Source organism: Mercenaria mercenaria, chromosome 18 (assembly GCF_021730395.1).
Source record: "Mercenaria mercenaria strain notata chromosome 18, MADL_Memer_1, whole genome shotgun sequence".
Classification (NCBI taxonomy): domain Eukaryota; kingdom Metazoa; phylum Mollusca; class Bivalvia; order Venerida; family Veneridae; genus Mercenaria; species Mercenaria mercenaria.
In genome coordinates, this window is record NC_069378.1 from 18,301,271 (window position 1) to 18,319,554 (window position 18,284).

At 34.7% G+C, this 18,284-nt stretch overlaps 1 protein-coding gene across 3 annotated transcripts; it reads right to left on the reverse strand.

Moving 5' to 3' along the window:
* Positions 1-7,705: 7,705 nt before the first annotated feature.
* Positions 7,706-17,122, reverse strand: LOC123539232 (thrombospondin-1-like). Of its 3 annotated transcripts, none has more exons than XM_045323780.2 (8): positions 17,017-17,122; positions 16,370-16,447; positions 15,983-16,021; positions 14,050-14,172; positions 13,071-13,241; positions 12,636-12,806; positions 10,583-10,750; positions 7,708-9,601 (listed from the first exon to the last, which is right to left on the reverse strand). In XM_045323780.2, exons 2-8 carry the CDS (start codon positions 16,395-16,397, stop codon positions 9,177-9,179), a joined length of 1,125 nt encoding a protein of 374 aa, XP_045179715.2. In that variant the 5' UTR covers positions 16,398-16,447; positions 17,017-17,122; the 3' UTR covers positions 7,708-9,176. The 3 variants fall into 3 exon arrangements, with proteins under 3 accessions (XP_045179716.2, XP_045179715.2, XP_045179714.2); XM_045323779.2 differs by having other exon boundaries at positions 16,975-17,119; XM_045323781.2 differs by lacking the exons at positions 15,983-16,021; positions 16,370-16,447; positions 17,017-17,122 and adding an exon at positions 14,674-14,932 and having other exon boundaries at positions 7,706-9,601.
* Positions 17,123-18,284: the final 1,162 nt, after the last annotated feature.

The following is an 18,284-nucleotide window of genomic DNA, read 5'->3' on the forward strand; positions in this document are numbered from 1 at the left end:
TCAGACATAAACTGTCGTTAAAGTATACCTACACAAGAGATCAATTATTGGATATTGGTTGTACGGTATCGAACAATAGCGGATAAGGAAAAATAGACCCTGCGGCATATAGGATAATAAACTTACACAATTTATCCTGTAAAAAGAAAACGCATAGAAGTAAACGAGGTGGTAACAGTAAAATAATACCTAAGCAAAATGGTGTCAACTTAAAAAATTTGATATACCCTAAGAAATACAATCAGTATAAAAATATACGTAAACATGTATCTTGCATTACGCTGAACTGTAGGTCTGTTGTGAACAAAGATGATTGTGTGGGCCAATACCTCAGGGATGAGAGAAAAGAGTTCGCTCTTTTGACTGAAACTTGGTACTTGATATAAATTTAGCGTAACTAATAGAAAAATCAAAAAGGCGGTGGTGTTGCGATCACATGTAGAAACACGATCAATATGCAATATAGAGTAACTCACGGCACTGTTCGAAGCTTTGAATATGGTATTTGGAAGCTCGTTTTCAAAAATTTAACCATACACGTAGTGGGTGTGTATACACTCCCGGCTCTATCGACTGGTAACCAGTTCGTTGCTGATTTTTTTTTTTTTTTTTTTTATTTCATCGAAAATATTTTACCACATTATGACAATTTACTTATAATGGGAAATTTCAACTTGCATATAAACGATGACAACAGTTCTATTACAAACTTCAAGGACTCCCTAGTAGCAATGGGCCCGGAACAACACGTTGATTTCAGTACTCATATAGGAGGACAAAGCTTGGATCTAGTCATAACTGAGTCAATTAAGGGCGTTCATGTAGAGAAATGTGAGCCTGTACCATTTTTATCTGATCACTGTGTTGTTAAGGTTCTCTTAGAAGTTAAAAAAGAAACTATTACTAGTAGGAGCGTGACATTTAGAAACTTGAACGAATCAGAATTTTCCAACGACCTAAGTGCAATAAACGTTGATTCACAGAATATAGACAACTTTGTGAAAGAGTTTGAATCGGGAATAGAGGATGTCCTGAATAAGCACTCTCCCCTAAAAAAAAACTATATTTCAGAGAGCACCCAAACCTTGGTTCAATAAAAATTTGCAACATCTAAAGCAACAAGTTAGAAAGTCTGAGCGTACATGGAGGCGTTATGGTAAAACAGATCAGTTTGAGTTGTATAAACAAGTAAGAAATGAATACAATTTTGAAATCAAACGTCAAAAGAGAAACACTCTCAGTGAAAAGATAGAGAACGCAAAAGGTGATTCCAAGACTTTGCATGGATTGGTATCTGAGCTAGCTGGTACCAAATCTTAAAATCCACTACCTCAAGAAAAGAATATACAAAATTTAAACAAATTTACTGAATTGACTCAAGTTGAATGGAAAAATCTCATCAATGAATTGAATACTGCGTCTTCAGAGTTAGATATTTTGCCAACACGTATTCTGAAATCACATGTAGATGAACTTCTCTCTATTATCACTAAATTGGTAAATCTCTCATTACAACAAGGTGTTTTTCCTGTGAAACACAAACAAGCAGTTGTAAGACCTCTTCTAAAAAAAACCGGTCTTGAACTAGGGCTCTCTACTTATCATACTGTGATTAATTTATCATTTGTATCAAAACTTATTGAGAAAGCTGTTCTTTAAAGATTAAACAAACATGTAAATCTAAACAGTCTTTTGCCTAAGAACCAGTCTGTATACATGAAATTCCATTCCTGTGAATCTGCGCTACTTCGTTTAGTCAATGATCTTCTAAGTGGTATGGAGAAAAAGGAAGTCACAGCCCTTATTGCGATTGACTTAAGTGCGGCATCTGACACTGTCGACCACGACATTGTTCTAAATGTCCTAAAACCACAATATGGCGTCTGTGATATAGCTCTTCAATGGGTAGACGCCTACTTAAGGCCTCGTACTTTTAAGATTAATATCAACAATGTATATTCATCAGACCGCCATCTTGAATGAAGTGTGCACCAGGGGAGTTGTCTTGGTCCTTCGCTGTATCTCACCTATGCTGGAACTCTTTTTGATGCCATTGTAAAATCCATATCAGTCTACGGTTTTGCTGATGATCATATAGCAAATAAAAGCTTTCGTCCTACATCTGTTTCCGTAGAATCACAAGCGATCGGAGACCTTGAAAGGTGCGCAGTTATAACCAATGACTGGATGAATAGAAACAAACTGAAAATAAAAACTTCCAAAACTGGTTTATTATGTTTGGTAGCAGACCTCAATTGAACAAATGTTTTATAAATTCCATTAACATTGCTGGTGATGATGTCAAACGTGAAAGCACAATTAGATAACTCGGTGCATTTCTTGAACTTTAAAGATCATGTAAATCGCAAATGTCGTACAGCTATGCTGAATTACCTACGAATTAAAAACATCCGAAACTACTTCAAAAGCAGCCACTGAAATTTTAGTTTTGTCTCTAGATATTTCACATCTGGATTATTGCAATGTTATACTGTATGGTGTAGCTAACTGTGAGGTGCGTAAGATGTAACGTATTCAAAACATGTGCGCAAAACTTGTCCTTAACAGGAGGAAATCTAAACAAGTATTGTACCACTTACATTGGTTGCCGGTGAAAGCAAGAATTGAGTTCAAGATACTTTCTTTCATGTATAGCTGTCACACTGGCAGAGCACCTCTGTACTTAACAGAATTGCTTACAGAGTATATTCCTAGTGGACAAAGTTTGAGATCGTCTGAAAATTCTGAATGTCGTTATGTTGTTCCATACAACAAGTGCAAAACATTCGATGATAGAAGTTTCTGTACTTTTGGTCCAAACCTTTGGAAGGGGCCTCCGTGGCCGAGTGGTTAAGGTCGCTGACTTCAAATCACTTGCCCCTCATCAATGTGGGTTCGAGCCTCACTCGGGGCGTTGAATTCTTCATGTGAGGAAGCCATCCAGCTGGCTTACGGAAGGTCGATGGTTCTACCCAGGTGCACGCTCGTGATGAAATAATGCACGGAGGGGCACCTGGGGTCTTCCTTCGCCATCAAAGCTGGAAAGTCGCCATATGACCTAAAATGTGTCCGTGCGACGTTAAACCCAACCAAAAAAAAAACTTTGGAATGAACTGCCGTTTGAACTATGCAAACGTAAATCACTTGACATATTCAAAAAAGATTCTTAAGACACTGTATTTTAGAGATTTTGCGGAATTGTTTTAAATTTTTAATAACTGTTTATCAAGCGAAAACAGCAGATGATAGTTCTTAAATTTTTGTAAAAGGTTTTACATTTCAACATTTATATCTCCATAGTGTGTTTAGTAAACGCACTTGTTGGTAGGTCTCTATGTGTAGGGTAGTGTGTAGTATTTCTGTCTTAAATAGTATATGATGGCACCATTAACCGGGGGTTTGAACCTCTATATGCAGCTCGTCTGGGCGTACCAGTTGCTTTAAGCACTGGTATTGGCAATAGGGGTAAAATGACCTCAAGGGGACGGGTGCGGTCATGACTGTTTAAATAAGGCTGCTATTATTATTATTGTAATTATTAATATTGTTATAATAACTTTTATTATTATGTATAACGCCACTGAATATATCATTGTACAAAAAAAAAGGCGTTTAATCAAATTGTTTCAGTTTCAGTTTAAATCTCCCGCCCGCTAGAAGCTAAATTGTTACATTTTGAACAAACGGACATTTTCTAAAACAGACAACTACAACTGCAAGATGGAAGATGAAAACTTACAAGTCAGCGACACCAAGGGCCGATTTATACATTAGTTTAGTAAAAAGACCAAAAGACTATTGATTTAGGATGTGAACAGTGTGTTGAACAAATTCTGTGGAAGAACCTTAGGCAGGAAACGATATTCGGCCTATGCAGCGCATTTCATTTTGAGTGTGAAAATTGTTCATTTGTGACACAAATATATACCTTCAAATTTCGCGGCACAGAAGTCAAGAAAACAATTTTCCGTTAATGTAAAAGCCGCTTTTATGCTTTAGGTAGGTTTATAAAATATTTTCTATACAGTATACATTACTGATATCTGTTGAATTTATAAAGATAGTAACGTGTGCTGTCCATGTATATTATGTGTATCTGAAATACGGGTGTGTAAGACCATAAAGTGGGACTAACGCAATTTGGTACTCTGAACCAAAAGCCGAATTCTGGCATTTCGTACTTTAAAATTGGACGCAACGCATTTAGGAATTTGTAATTTTAAACCGAATTCATTTCATATGAAGGACCAAACGGTATACGTGATAATATTGCGTATATTACATGTAGATAACATGTAAACATGTTTTATATATACAAAAGAGACGTTTTTGAATAAGTAACATGGGCTATATAGTGCAAACAAGGCTAGTTATAGATTACCTGAACACACAATAAGTACCCGGTGATATACAAGTTCTTAATTCTCGCCCGCTTAGCTCAGTAGGTAGAGCGTTGGTCGTCGGACCGTGGGGTCGTGATTTCCATCCTCGGGCTTGGCGTACGTCCACCGTAACTATTTGATAAACGACTTTGTGTCTGAAATCATTAGTCCTCCACCTGTTATTCATGTGGGGAAGTTGACAGCTACTTGCGTAGAACAGGTTTGTACTGGCACAGAAGCCAGAAACACTGGTTAGGATAATTGCCCGCCGTTATATGACTGAAATACTTTTGTAAAACGGCGATGAACCGAAAGCAAACAATTCAAACTATAAATGTATAAGCGTAATAAGTTTTTCTATATTTTAGTGTTGGTAGTCCAATCGTCGGAGCTTTTAATCCAAAAAAGCATCCATATTAAGTCTCGTCTCTATACACCTACTTTCGAAAATTTGACGGATAAAGTTCTGGAGCAGTATCGCATACCATATTTTCACGTAAAGCAAAAGAATAAGCCTTTCCAGCTTGTATGAGTATTGTTTTGTACGGAATACGATATGGGTGTGAGGAATTTTTCGTCATTTCTCGAGGGATGATCCTGAATTTTGATGGATGTTTCACGAAAAAACAGACAGGAACCTACCAACTGAAGCTCCTGTAATTAAGTATAATATACAGCTAAATTTAAAGATAATGTTAAGTACTGGTGCACCACCGGAAAGGTGCTTTTGCTAAATAGAACTACTTTTACTCTATATAACACTGTGTATCTAATCCTTGATAAAAATGTAAATGTTCCACCCTAACTATATTACTGGACTTATAAAAGTATTTTGTGACTTATAATAGCAAGTTATATGCATTAGAACATTTTACCAAATGAAACCCTAACTAAATAGTCTGTAATAAAAAACAACACGGTCGGTAATGTTATAATATAATTAAGTAAAACTGATGCCATGATTTAATCAGAATACAAGGATTTCTTTTGGCCCAGTTCACATTATAATGGAAACATTGTTCGGACCAAAATGTATCTGCAGAATTGTAAAAGTGACAAAATAGCTTTCACATTTTAGGAACTGTGGTACTGCAAGGCAATGCAGACAGCGCATGCATGAAATAAGATCACTTCCTGTGACCGTAAAAGTGGAATAAAAGTATCCTTATATTTCACAATTTCTTCCCATTTCACACATGACTGCAGTGTTAACCACTATCGGTCTGTCGCATATGAATGCAAGAATGCTCAAAAAAGGAAAGAGACGTCGGTCCGGTAATAAAAGAAAGTGCAAGGAAATCCGTATGTATACGTCAGTAAAATGGAGAAAGATTTATCGTTATGCACAATCAGTGCGACTGGAGACATGAAATGACTTCTTGCAGAATGAGCGATTCTGCAATCGATGGCATCCGCAAAACTATATATTAACTCAGTAACTACTAGTACTATACAGTTATAGATCGTATACCTAGTATAAAGATGCGATAAAAATCATAATATATGCGTCGAGAAATCCGTGCGGGCCTACGCGTTATTATCTGAGTCTAAATGTCTTTTTAGCACAACAAGCACGTGATCGCGATCGGCCAATTAGCTCTGAACATACATGTAATATTTCATGCTATTATAGAAAAATTCGGTCATTTCTGTAAAAGTACTACATAAATTTGGTACGTTTTATACAAAGTATTTAAAGTATTTAACTATCTGCGTTTTGAAATAAGTGCAGGTCTATAACCTCTTTTGCAGAAAATGTTTTAACGATAAGAAGAGTTTCAAATAATACATGTTTATCGCCTTGCTTAACTTCGAATATGACAATGCAGATAACGAGATCACTGAAAGGAAAATTGCACTGATGTTTCCGCTGATGTGAAAATAATTCTTATCTTCGCAGAATCATAATATTTCTGTATTTCGAGTCTGAACGGTAGATATTCGGATCTGTCAGTACGTTAACTATTTATAGTGTGGCCGTCTGTGTGATTACACATTCCATAAAAACTATCACAGTTACTAAATAAAGGGATAACTAATGTAATTGCACATTTATTTGAACGTTACATAACTTGTCAATTCTTAAAAAAAAAAACATTTTGAAACGGTGACGTCGAACAAATATGCAAGTATAAAATATAAAATCGCGCAAACATGTGCCATTGCCGTTCAGCTAATAAATAAAACTCTTTAACAATTAATAAAAACTGTGTAAATAAAACCTGCCGGCATCTTGGCTATCTACCTTATATTTTAAGCATGGTACAAGGAGAAAATATTTTTTGCCTAATTTCAAGGCCCATATATTCACATTCATGTCATTTTTTTCAACTTCGAAAAATGTAACTTTAGCAATGCTAAAAATGTTGTTACGGCCACAAAATGGCACGGTAAAAATTTCTAATTTTACTATATACTTACGAGACGTATCAGTGTTCAACATATTCAACAAATTATAAAGTAAAAATAATGGATATTTTTTAATGCTGAGTGAAGCTACATTTTTGCTCTCATTTTTTCAAGCGAAAACATAGACATAGAGTAATTCCGATTAAATCATCGTCTGGGTAATCATGTCATCTTTCATTGTATGTATAATTTATGGATTTATGTTAACAAATATTGCCGGTACAATAATTTCAAGGTCAAATTTTGTCTTCGTATACCTGGCGTCAAAAGTGTGCTAAACGGTCATGGAAATGAGCGTAAAAATATACGCATATTTTAATAAAAAATACCTTGTAGTTCTTGTTGGTTCCAGTCAATAATTGTGCTCTTAAAAGAGTTGTAGTATGGCTCCTCCTTACAATACGGCTCAAGCAGTAATAGGAAATCAACTCTTACGAAAATGATTGTGTTTGGCAGAGTGCAGTAATAATATTATTTTCTTATATTTCGGCCAGCATCGTAAATGTGACGGTAAAAAGTTATAATGGCACAGACATCCCCACATCCTTTCTAAAAATCAAACAAAAAATCACACAGACATACTTTATGACTTTAATTTAACCCAGACCCGTGTGCAGGATTTTTTAGCTGGGGGCCAACCTGGGGTGGTGTCGGGAGGGGTATGTCGAAAAAAATTTAATATGGTACACGAAAAGATGCATTTTCCTGCTACCTGAAACACCTTTAAGGATGCATGAATGTGTTATATATTTAAGGAAAAGTATATTTTTTAATCATTTCATCAAGCCTTTTCAATGTATGATTGTACAGTCACAGTGTACGGACTTCATTTTTCTGTATGATACCCAGGTCTCAGTGTATTGGCTCTGATATCTACCAATCCAATGTATAACCAGCTACCAGTAATAAAGAAGCTAGTGGTTTGAAAATCAACTTTATTTATCATAAAAAAAAACAATATGTGTAATTTCACTAAAAAGAAAGTTATCAAAAACTGCTAAAAATTGATATACAAAATGACATGATTTGTAGAAAAATGATTTACTAAGTTCACAAATAAGTATTAATAATAAAATAAATAAAAACACAAACTGAATATTTTTTGAACTTTTTCTGCATTTCTTCTGTTCTAAGCAAATATAATGAAAAACTACTCACTACGGTGACTACCCAATCAAGTACCGCGTTTAAAAAGCAAGCGATCAATGAAGCATGTACAGATAAACTTTTACCTGTAACATGCCTGGGACTAATTTCCATTACCGGACACGGTTTTATGGCTCTTGAGCCTGTGTATTGCTGTCAAATCAAGCCAATTACGCTGGTGTATAAATTTGTTGAGGGGCCCATTGTAATAAAAATCGTAACTAGCCAGCCAGCTGGGTGGGGCCCTGGCCCCCACCTGGTCACTTGCCTGTATAACCGTACTATGTGCAACCCTTACCCATTTCAATAGTACATTTATCACTTAAAACCCGCAGTTCGATGAATGGGGTAGCAAATATATTGAACAAGCAGTATTTTTTCTTCCGTCGTGCACCAGTCACATTGTCTCATTCTTTCCATATTGCAGAGCTACTCCACATAATTTATGTTTTCGTCAACGCTGCAGACAAAACTTTCGTGAACATCCCTCATGATCATCCGGTCTGCTCATGTAAGACAAAATGTTAACAGATAAAATCAAAAGAAAAATATTCACATTTATACAATAAAAGTCGAACTGATGAATGAAATTCATTTTACATCTGATTTTGAATTTGAAGTCATACATTGGCCACAAGTTGTATTGTTTATCTAATTCATATTGCACATTATTTCTTCAAATACACATTTTAGCGTTCACGTGTAGTTAAACGTCTACTGACACACTTTTAACATTAGCCAAATTGAATTAGAATAATTTTGTAATCTAGATCGGAATGTTATTCGCGTAATTAATGCATTTTTTTCTGTAACGTTGATGAAACTATAAACTTTGCGTTGTTTGTAAGTGATAAGAACATTGAAGGAATGTGACCGTTGCACAATAGAAGATAAATTTACCGCTTGCTAATTATCCATAGCACACACTTACTGAACTGCGTGTTTTATTTGAGAAATATGCGATTAAATTGGGTTAGGATATTTATGAACATATTTCTTATAGTATACCTAGGGGTAGAGCATTAACATGTATATTAGCTTTTATTCTGGTCTCTTGCCAGTGACGCTGACACTTAAGTCTGAAACACAACATGTAAGTTGATTTCAGTATTAGTTTTAGTCAATGGATTAATCCAGATACATGTATATAAGTTATGATCATATAAACACAGAATTATATAATGGTGTGCTTTTGTCACCGCAGTATTGTCTATTTCATAGTATAAAATGTATGTGCATTTAACTGTCCGGATACAAGAGGAATCCAGTAAATGAGGTCCAGTATTCCATATATGTACTCGGTGGATGCTTGCAATCAGACAAGAATACTGTGTCTCCCTTGTTCAAGTGGATAATAACAGATTCCGTTATAGCAGCACTTCCCTTATCTGTGTCATCATCGGTTGGGTCGACCCGAATAATAATAACGAGAGACCTATCCTTGTACATGTTACAGCTTACTTGGTCGACACGTGTGCTTGATCGTTTCTTTACTAAAGTGACTATGAAATGGTAGACTCCAGGCTTAGAGCACTTGAATGTTCCCGTTGCCAAACTGAAATCGCCACCTTGCTGGTAAATGAAATGGGAGAATGTCAGTTTATCTATGCCGTTGAATTTGCTGTAGGTGTGAGGTTTGTCTACAGAAAACGCAGACACGATGGCTGAAATAATAAAGATATGAATTCATAAACAAAACATCATTATGAAATGTTATTTGTAGGCTTTAGAATAGCAGAATACTAGGGATATTTAATTACGTATTCAAATACATGTAGCTTTATATTTCCTCGTAAACATATCAATACTTCCACGAGAAAAGTACAATTTGTCAATCTCCGTGTACAGTATAAACATGTTTTGCATGTTTTTTTCTGTGTCATTAATTATTTCAGTTCTAGTAAGTTTATTGGCAATGCTCTCTGAATATTGGTCAAACAAAAAGACAACCAAGAAACTGGTACTTTTTTAACATTAAACTAATATAAAAATCTTCAAGATAAGTGGTATTTTTCCAATAACCAGTAACATGATTTTAGATAATAAAGATATAGGTATAAAGTATCAAATATTTTAGAAGAAGAAACTGAAGTAAGTAAAATGTTACTTGTTGAGTGTAAATGGTACACCTTTTTACTTAGTGTTTGAACCCAGAAATACATGTTTTGGACCTGACCTTAATATTTTGTAGACAAAGATTCTGTCAGGATTGCATGTAGATTTAACAGAAATAATTGTTTTTAGAGTTTCTTGTCTAAAAGCTGGTTGATACGGAAGAAAATATGACCTCTAGAGCATTAAAAATTAGTTCTCAGATATGACTTATAGACCTAGTTTTTTAAACCTAGATGACCCGGGCTCAAATTCCTCCGAGGAGTTTGTTGTCATATACAATATGTAAATCTGTAAAGTTTGCTTAAGAAGCTCATTGAATTGTGCCTTCATTGTGATGTTTGTATGTTTGTGATAGGATTGTGATTTATATGCCATTATATATAATTATATATGTCCCATAAATGGATAACCTAACTCCTGTACTTAATTCTGACTATGTGGATGTGAGAGTGTTGACAAACGTTTTACGGACGGACAGATATTAGCCAGACATCCAAAGATCGTAAAAGCGAACAAGTAATTAATCGTACGAGGGCATCTTTTACTGTTGCATATTTGCGTCTCACGAGGATTGCCAATACAGTTGTGACCAAAAACAGATGGCCGTGGTTTCGTGCATGTCCTTGATCTTGACTGCATTCCTCCGCCACAGGTGAGACTACAAGTAGACCAGCTGTCCCAATGTGTCCATCCGGCGTCTGTGTGAGATAATATAATACTCGTGCATTTCCTTGAATAAACTACTATTTTGCACAGTTATTCTTATTGATAGACATGTAACTCCTAAAATAACGCATAAGTCTGCAGTAGATATTAGATTTTCAATTAGAAGCCGCGAAAGAAGTACATAAGACGTCAGTATATTTTCTTTTTGCCATCTTTATATTCTGCTGTATAATGAAATAGATATGTGACACAATTGAGTGTATTTGGAAATATTGTCAAACCTTGAAAAATAATGTCAACATCGTCAATCGTCACGGGTAATATATTTCTCGTGTTCACAGGTTCTGCTAATACACTAAAATGCATGTGTTTTTTTTTTGTGTGTGTTTTTTTTTTGTGTGTTTTTTTTTAAATATTACTTTACCTCACACGACCTATCTATATAAAATTCCAGCGGAGTATATACTTAAGCTGTTTAAATCAGTATTATAACATCGCGAAAGCATATCAACAGAATTAGCACAATATCAACTTTTTGAAAATTATCCCCTGTTAAAACTGTTAGCCATGTGACTAACATCTTGATCGCACATACCTAAAACAGCACGATTTTACATAGATGTAAGATTTTCATAATAGAAAATGTTAATGTTAGTTAAGACTGGCACACAAGTTTAAGAACAGATGTCAGGTTTTCCAAATAGCCAATTACTGCACATTTTTTCAATATGACATCTTTTTTTTTATTTCGTTACCGTGTCCATTTCGGTATGATAAAACAAATACCACATTCATTTGATTGTATTAAGTACATAATGTATACCTTTGAAAAAAAATCTGATTTATCGGGTTCGCAATATTTCTAAACACATTCAAATGCACACGATTTCTATATATGATAACACGCACTGTACATAAACATTTGTTTGTATTTACGAAGGAATCAAGCAGTCTATTAACCCTTATCGTGCTGGACACAACTGATTCTGCCTTTGCGACCAGTGTAGATCATGAAAAGCCTGCATATCTGTGAAGTCTGATCACGATCTGCAATGTTCGCTATTCAGCCAGTACCTTTTTGGTAAGCACCTCTTTTAACAGTTAATGGTACTGTCTAAACTGGAAGATGGACAAGTTCATTATAGAAATTTAGCAGAGTAAGAATTAGTAATCGGAATTCGTTATCTGTCTTTGTTTACTTTGCAATTCACAACAAAGTCATTGCTATTTTAAGTCACTAGATCAAGCATTTGGGCAATATTTTAAAGTCTTCCTTGAATCGTAAGCCATAGCAAAAACATATCTATTAATAATAAATTCTGAAACATCAAATTCTATTGCAGTTTGATAATTCCAAAAATGATGTACTAGCAAACAGTCTAATGACCTTACAATACAACAAACTGAAATTATGTGCAATTTAGTTCTGTTTGACTTTACCATATTGCGTTTTTGTTTTTGTTGGGTTTAACGCCGCACCGACACAAGCATAGATCATATGGCGACTTTCGAGTTTTCAAGGTAAAGAAAGTCCCCAGGATCTATGGAAGTTCTATTGTGACGTTAAGAACAATATTTCATTAAGGTAATAAATTGCAAAGGGGTCAAAATAGTCCTCAAAACAGTAACGGTCCAGTTAGGCGTGTACTTGCAGCATTTTAGCTGACCATTTGAAGTTGAAGAGAGTTTGTGTTTGACGGGTTCCCCATTTGTTGATACCAGACCAAACTTCCAAACGTTTAGATTGCTCCAGAAATGTTACCAGCTCTTCCATTTTGTCCATGCACCGTCTGAATTGGTAGAAACATTAACTGAGGTGAAATGTATCTATTATTTCACATGCAAGCGGCTCGGCTACTTTATCATCAAATAATACCGAGACACTATGAGCGGGTTCAATTTTCCACAGGCACTTACCGTCGCATGTTTTTCTGATACAAATTCTCATATCTATCGTGTTTCCGAAACAATGTTCCCCATATCTTAAAGGGTAGGGATTAGAACAGTTTCTGAAACGTTTCTGTATTCCTATTCCACAAGTAATCGGGCACGATCCCCAGTTAGACCAATCTGACCATTCTCCATGTACTGAAATAATTATAGTTAAATTAAATTTCCATAGATTCATAGATATCCTGCGATGAATGAAGAGTTGAGTAATAAGCTATGTTAAATAACTGAGGATTTTTTATGTGAAATCCAGTTTATTAATTAATTTTATTGGTATACGATAGAGAGTGTGTGATAGTGAAAGAGATTGCTCAAGGTTATTACTTCACATACGCGGATGAAATAGCCAGTTTGAATATGAAATCATGTGAAGATTTCTGTCTATTTATTATGTATGGTCACCTGGACAAAGTGGCTTCACACAAGGTTTTGTATCGGTAGCATTTCCTTCACAATCCAAACCTTGGTTCGCTGGTGCAGGATCAGTACACGTTCTGATTCTTGTATATTTTCCTTGTCCACATGTGACGTCACAAACTGACCAGGGGGACCATTCAGCCCAATTTCCATCAACTGGTGGATATAGTGTAATAAACGTTTTCAAAATATATTCAACATACGTATGTACAAAATGTATGATAAACATATCATTATACTGTATACGTTCAATTTGGATTTATATATTAAGTTTTTACTGCAGTTGCCAAATTAAAATATTACAGGTACCCATTAACCGGTGAGCCGGTTGTCTAGTGGTAACACGCTTGACTGTCAATCCAGAGGTCCGGGATTCGAATCCCGGTCAAGGCAATGGAAATTTCTGAGATGCTCTTGAGTGTCTCCCACCTAACTAGAGGCGGTTTGTACTGGTTCTTCCCAGGAAAGACGGCTCCACGTTTGTCGGTGCTATACGCCGGGCACGTTAAAGAACCAGAATGTCTATTTGCAAAGAGCTAGGCTAAGTTAGCCGGACAAGTATGTATCTAAAAAGGATTTCTCTCTATCTGTTATGGGGTTTGCTATATGTAAAGCGCCTTTGAACATCTATATCATGGGAACTATACGGCTTCCAACGGAATGGTTGATGATAGCAAGACATTTTAGCATATTTTCTAGCCATATGAGCCGCAACATGAGAAAAACCAACATACTGGCTTACAACATACAGCATGGATCCTGACCAGACAGCACCGCGCAGTCTGTTCAGGATCCATGCTGTTCGCTTTTCGCTGTTCTCTGGTTGCAATATGCTTTGAAAGCGAACAGCATGGATCTTGACATTACTGCGCGGATGCGCAGGCTGCTCTGACTCATGCTGGTCGCAAACGCATTATGTTGGTTTTCTCATGGCACGGCTCATATCGACTTTAATGGGACTAACCTAATGAGCATAAATTACAGAAGTTCCTGCAAACAGTCTTTGCATCATGTATGTCGTCGCATATATCAAACAGTTTGTCTAACGTTATGCAGTCCATATTCTTGTTATCAGTGCAATTTGATGCTGAAATAAAATTATTGTACAATTTAATGAGTGTGTGTGGCGGGGCGGGAGGGTTCACGTCTTTTTCAACAATCTTTTAGTCATATAAACGAGCACAGTGCCCAAGTTTATAGTGCTGCCTCACTGGAATATCACGCCGTAGACACGTGGCATGATACCCCACCCAGTCATATTATACTTACACCGGGCTGACTATTCCTGGCACTATCCTCTTAATGTTTGGCGCCAAGCGAGGAAGCTGCTGGTTACATTCTTCACGTCTTTGGTATGACGCGGCCAGGGATCGAACCCACGACTTCCTGCACTCGAAGCGGACGCTCTACCGCTAGGCTACCGAGGCGGTTACAATGAATGAATCAACAAGTCTTAAGTTGTAATAAAAAATATAAGAAGATTATTTGAAATCATTGACAAACAAAGTAAGTGAGTCACATATCAAAGTGTGAAATCCTAAATGTTATCTATTTACAAGGAGATTGATGTTAAATGGAAATATTTTACCTTATTCACTAACGATTTAAATGCATTTTTTTAAACATCTCTTGATTAAAGGGTATTTCTTGCTTTATTTATTTATTTATTTATTTATTTGTTAAAGATGCTTATCTCTGTCATTCTGTTTAAAATGGTAACTGAAATGGAGAAAAGGAGACCAAATAGTACTTATTATCCATCTTAAATTGCATGGTTTTGTGTAATCACGAGGTGTCTCTCATTATAATAGACATATTAAACATAGCCTTTAATTAATGTGTTTAGTTACAACAGTACAAGAGATCAAGATGAGTAATACTTTAAAATGATCTTGCTGCGCACACATCTTGATTGAAATGAAATATCTTGTAACACCACAATGTTCTCACAACAAACGTTGTATAAATTATCATTACTGTTACTGTTGTTACTTAAGCCCGTCCGCTTAGCTCAGTAGGAAGAGCGTTTGTCTACGGATCGATGTATATTTATATAAACAGGTATTTTTAAATGAAAGACACAGAAATAAATAAATGATAAATGTATCTTTTTATGCTGATATTTAGGATGACTCTTTTTGCAAACAGTAATTAAAAGTGACAGTGATAACATAGCACAATGTGCTTACTTTACGCATCTTTCATTATTCATTTTTAAATTTTCGAAAGTACTTTACTGTAATACGTGTAACAGAGAGAGTCCCTGTCATACAAGAAAAATTTGCAATAAACTGAAAGATGCCTTGCAAAATTGTAAGCGAGTCGCTTGAAAAACTAGGAACAAATTACAACTCACTTGTTACTTCATTCTTGCCATTATTACTAAGCAACCTATTACTTATAAGGGCCCATCCTTGCTTTCAACTATACCCTTGCAAGTCCTATGCTTTGAATGCACTTTGAGAGGAAAAGAATTAATGGTAAACAGTTGTTAGGATTTGTTCTTGAAAACCTTTTATTCAGATAAATTGTGCTATCACACTAAAGAGCATATGTCTCTCTTGTTGAAGTCATGCTTAGCTTCCACAATATCTTTTTAATCCGTTTACATTTTTAGACTTTTGATACAGGCTAAAACCAGTGAGATACCAACTTATTCAAAGACCAGAGAAGTTGTCTTTTCAACATAGTCATTTTCAATATTTAAGTATATCTGTTCCTATGAGTAGATAAATAAAATATGAGTAAGTTTGTGGTCTTAGCTTTTATTCAACCAAACCAAACTGAAAAGCCGACTTTGTTTTTTCTAATTTGCTGCATATTTACACTTATATGCTTTTTATGCATTTTATCTAATCGGTTGAATTAAACAGCGGAATTCAAATTTTTGACCTTACCTGAGCCTAGAGCAGTAGAAGACCGAATCAGTAGTAAATCTGAAATTTTTTGGGGGAAATATAATTTGAAATCATTGATATTCTTATTTTGAATTAAGTACATACAAGGGAAAAGGAAAGACTTTTCCATTAATTATCAAGTGAAGAGTAACTACACTTTTCATCATTAGGTACAGTTATCTATTTCTATTTCAATTTCATGTATGGTTAATATGATATGCATTTAGATAAAGCCCTGCTCTGATATCAGCGTTTGGAAAACAGCATAAAACTATATCTTTGTGCGAACAGAATTTTAGTGCTAAGTCTACAGTTAACCATCATATTACAGCGTCACCTCATGAATATGTTTACAGTTTCAAATTAATAAGTATGAATCATACTTACACACAAACAACATCCTGCCGGTCAACATTTTGTTATTGCTTCAAAACGAATTCATTTTATCATTAGTTAAAACATTATCTGAAATAAATAATTAATATGCTATAATAATTGCTTGATTTATAAAGAGTGACACAGCATGGACAGACTAGGAGACACTGACAGTTTTAATTTGAATATGTTTCCAATTTATTCAATGAATTCAATTATATTACAAATGTTCAAAAGATCTAATCACGATTCCGATTAAGGAAAGATTCTTTACAATTACCTTGTTTATAAAAAGTGCATTTGCGTTGCTTCTTTTATTGACACAAAGAATGTTTTTAACAAAAGAGACATCCTTGACTAAATTGCATGTGTCTCCGTATTCTGGACAATACTTATTAAAGGAAGTTATTTAACATACCCTTACATCCAGTGAGAAAGAGAATAAAAGGGTTTTGTCAACATATTTTACTAATCAAACTTTAAAATACAGCAGAAAGTTTGTTTCTGTTTCAGTTATCGAAACAATACTGTATTTTTGAGACACAGCTAAGACAATTGCTAACATATATACACAACACCAAGTATCGCTAATAATTTGTATATATAATGACGCTTACCTTTTTTATACAGTACAGGAAGCAATTTGCTCAAACACTTACAAAAATTATCTCCAAATGTACTGAAGTCGTTTTATCCGCAATATTGTTTCTACTTGATGCGTTTTATACCAAGAGGCTATACAGAAAATATGACGCTTTCATAACTCAAAATCTTTTCATTGTGCAATTTTTGGCAAAAGAAATATTTGTTTGTTTCTTTGATATATATTTAACAAAAATATTTTTAAAAAAAACAACAATTTATACAGTCCTGACATGTAACCTATGGAAATTAAATTGACGTGTTGGATGATGATTGCATAATGTATCTTCCTTATCTTCGGTAAAGAAGAAAGAAAATATATAGAAATAAGTTTTTTAATTGTACAAGTGAAGATCCGGGTATTTCTATTTATTTACCTCTCAACACTTTGTTTCAAAATAATTATCTCGGAAAACGGAAAAAAGAACATATACGAAAGACCAGGTTTCGGTTTTATGAGAATATAAAAGATATGTTGGTATCAATATTATGTACAACTATCAAAAGGGCTATGATAGGCAAAATAATTTCAAATAATCACATCTTGAAAAATCTTGCATAACTGTGTCTATAAATCAAACAGTTTATCAAATAATACCACGAAGAATTATGCGCTATGCAAATATACGATTTTAGAAATCATATAATGAAGTATATATTTATAGCAGTTTAGATATTAGGGAAAATGATCTAACAGTTGTCAGACAAATGTTGTATGAATCGTCTGTGCTGTGGAAACTGACAGTCATTTAGACTGATATTTGAAATACAATAAACTTATTAAATTTTAAACATTGCCTACTTCTTACCGTCAGTTGTTTTGATTCTTCGTTGCTGACCACATCGTTCGCATATTTTCTTTTCTTTCAAACAATATTGTTATCTTTATAACCTCCTCAAAAGGGCCCATCATCTTTCCATTGATTGAAATCTGTATGTTTTGTTGATGGTATGCCATACTAAAGATAGCGAAGCGTTTTCTTCTTATCTACAAAACGTAGAACCAGATACTTCCTTGATTAAAGATCTCTACGTTAAAACAGTAAAGTATCTTTATAAATACAACAAACAATGCCGACCAATGTTATCTTAACTGTACATGGAAGTTATTGTCCTGTTCACTATTTACGCAGTATTTAAAATGTTTTCAAAATCTGATTAAATAACTCACTGTGTTTGCAAACATTTTTGAGAGAAAACAAGATCCTATCAATTTCATTACATGCTAACTTGTTATTATTTTCTTTAAATATACGTAATTCATTAGGAGTTGCTCAAGTAATAC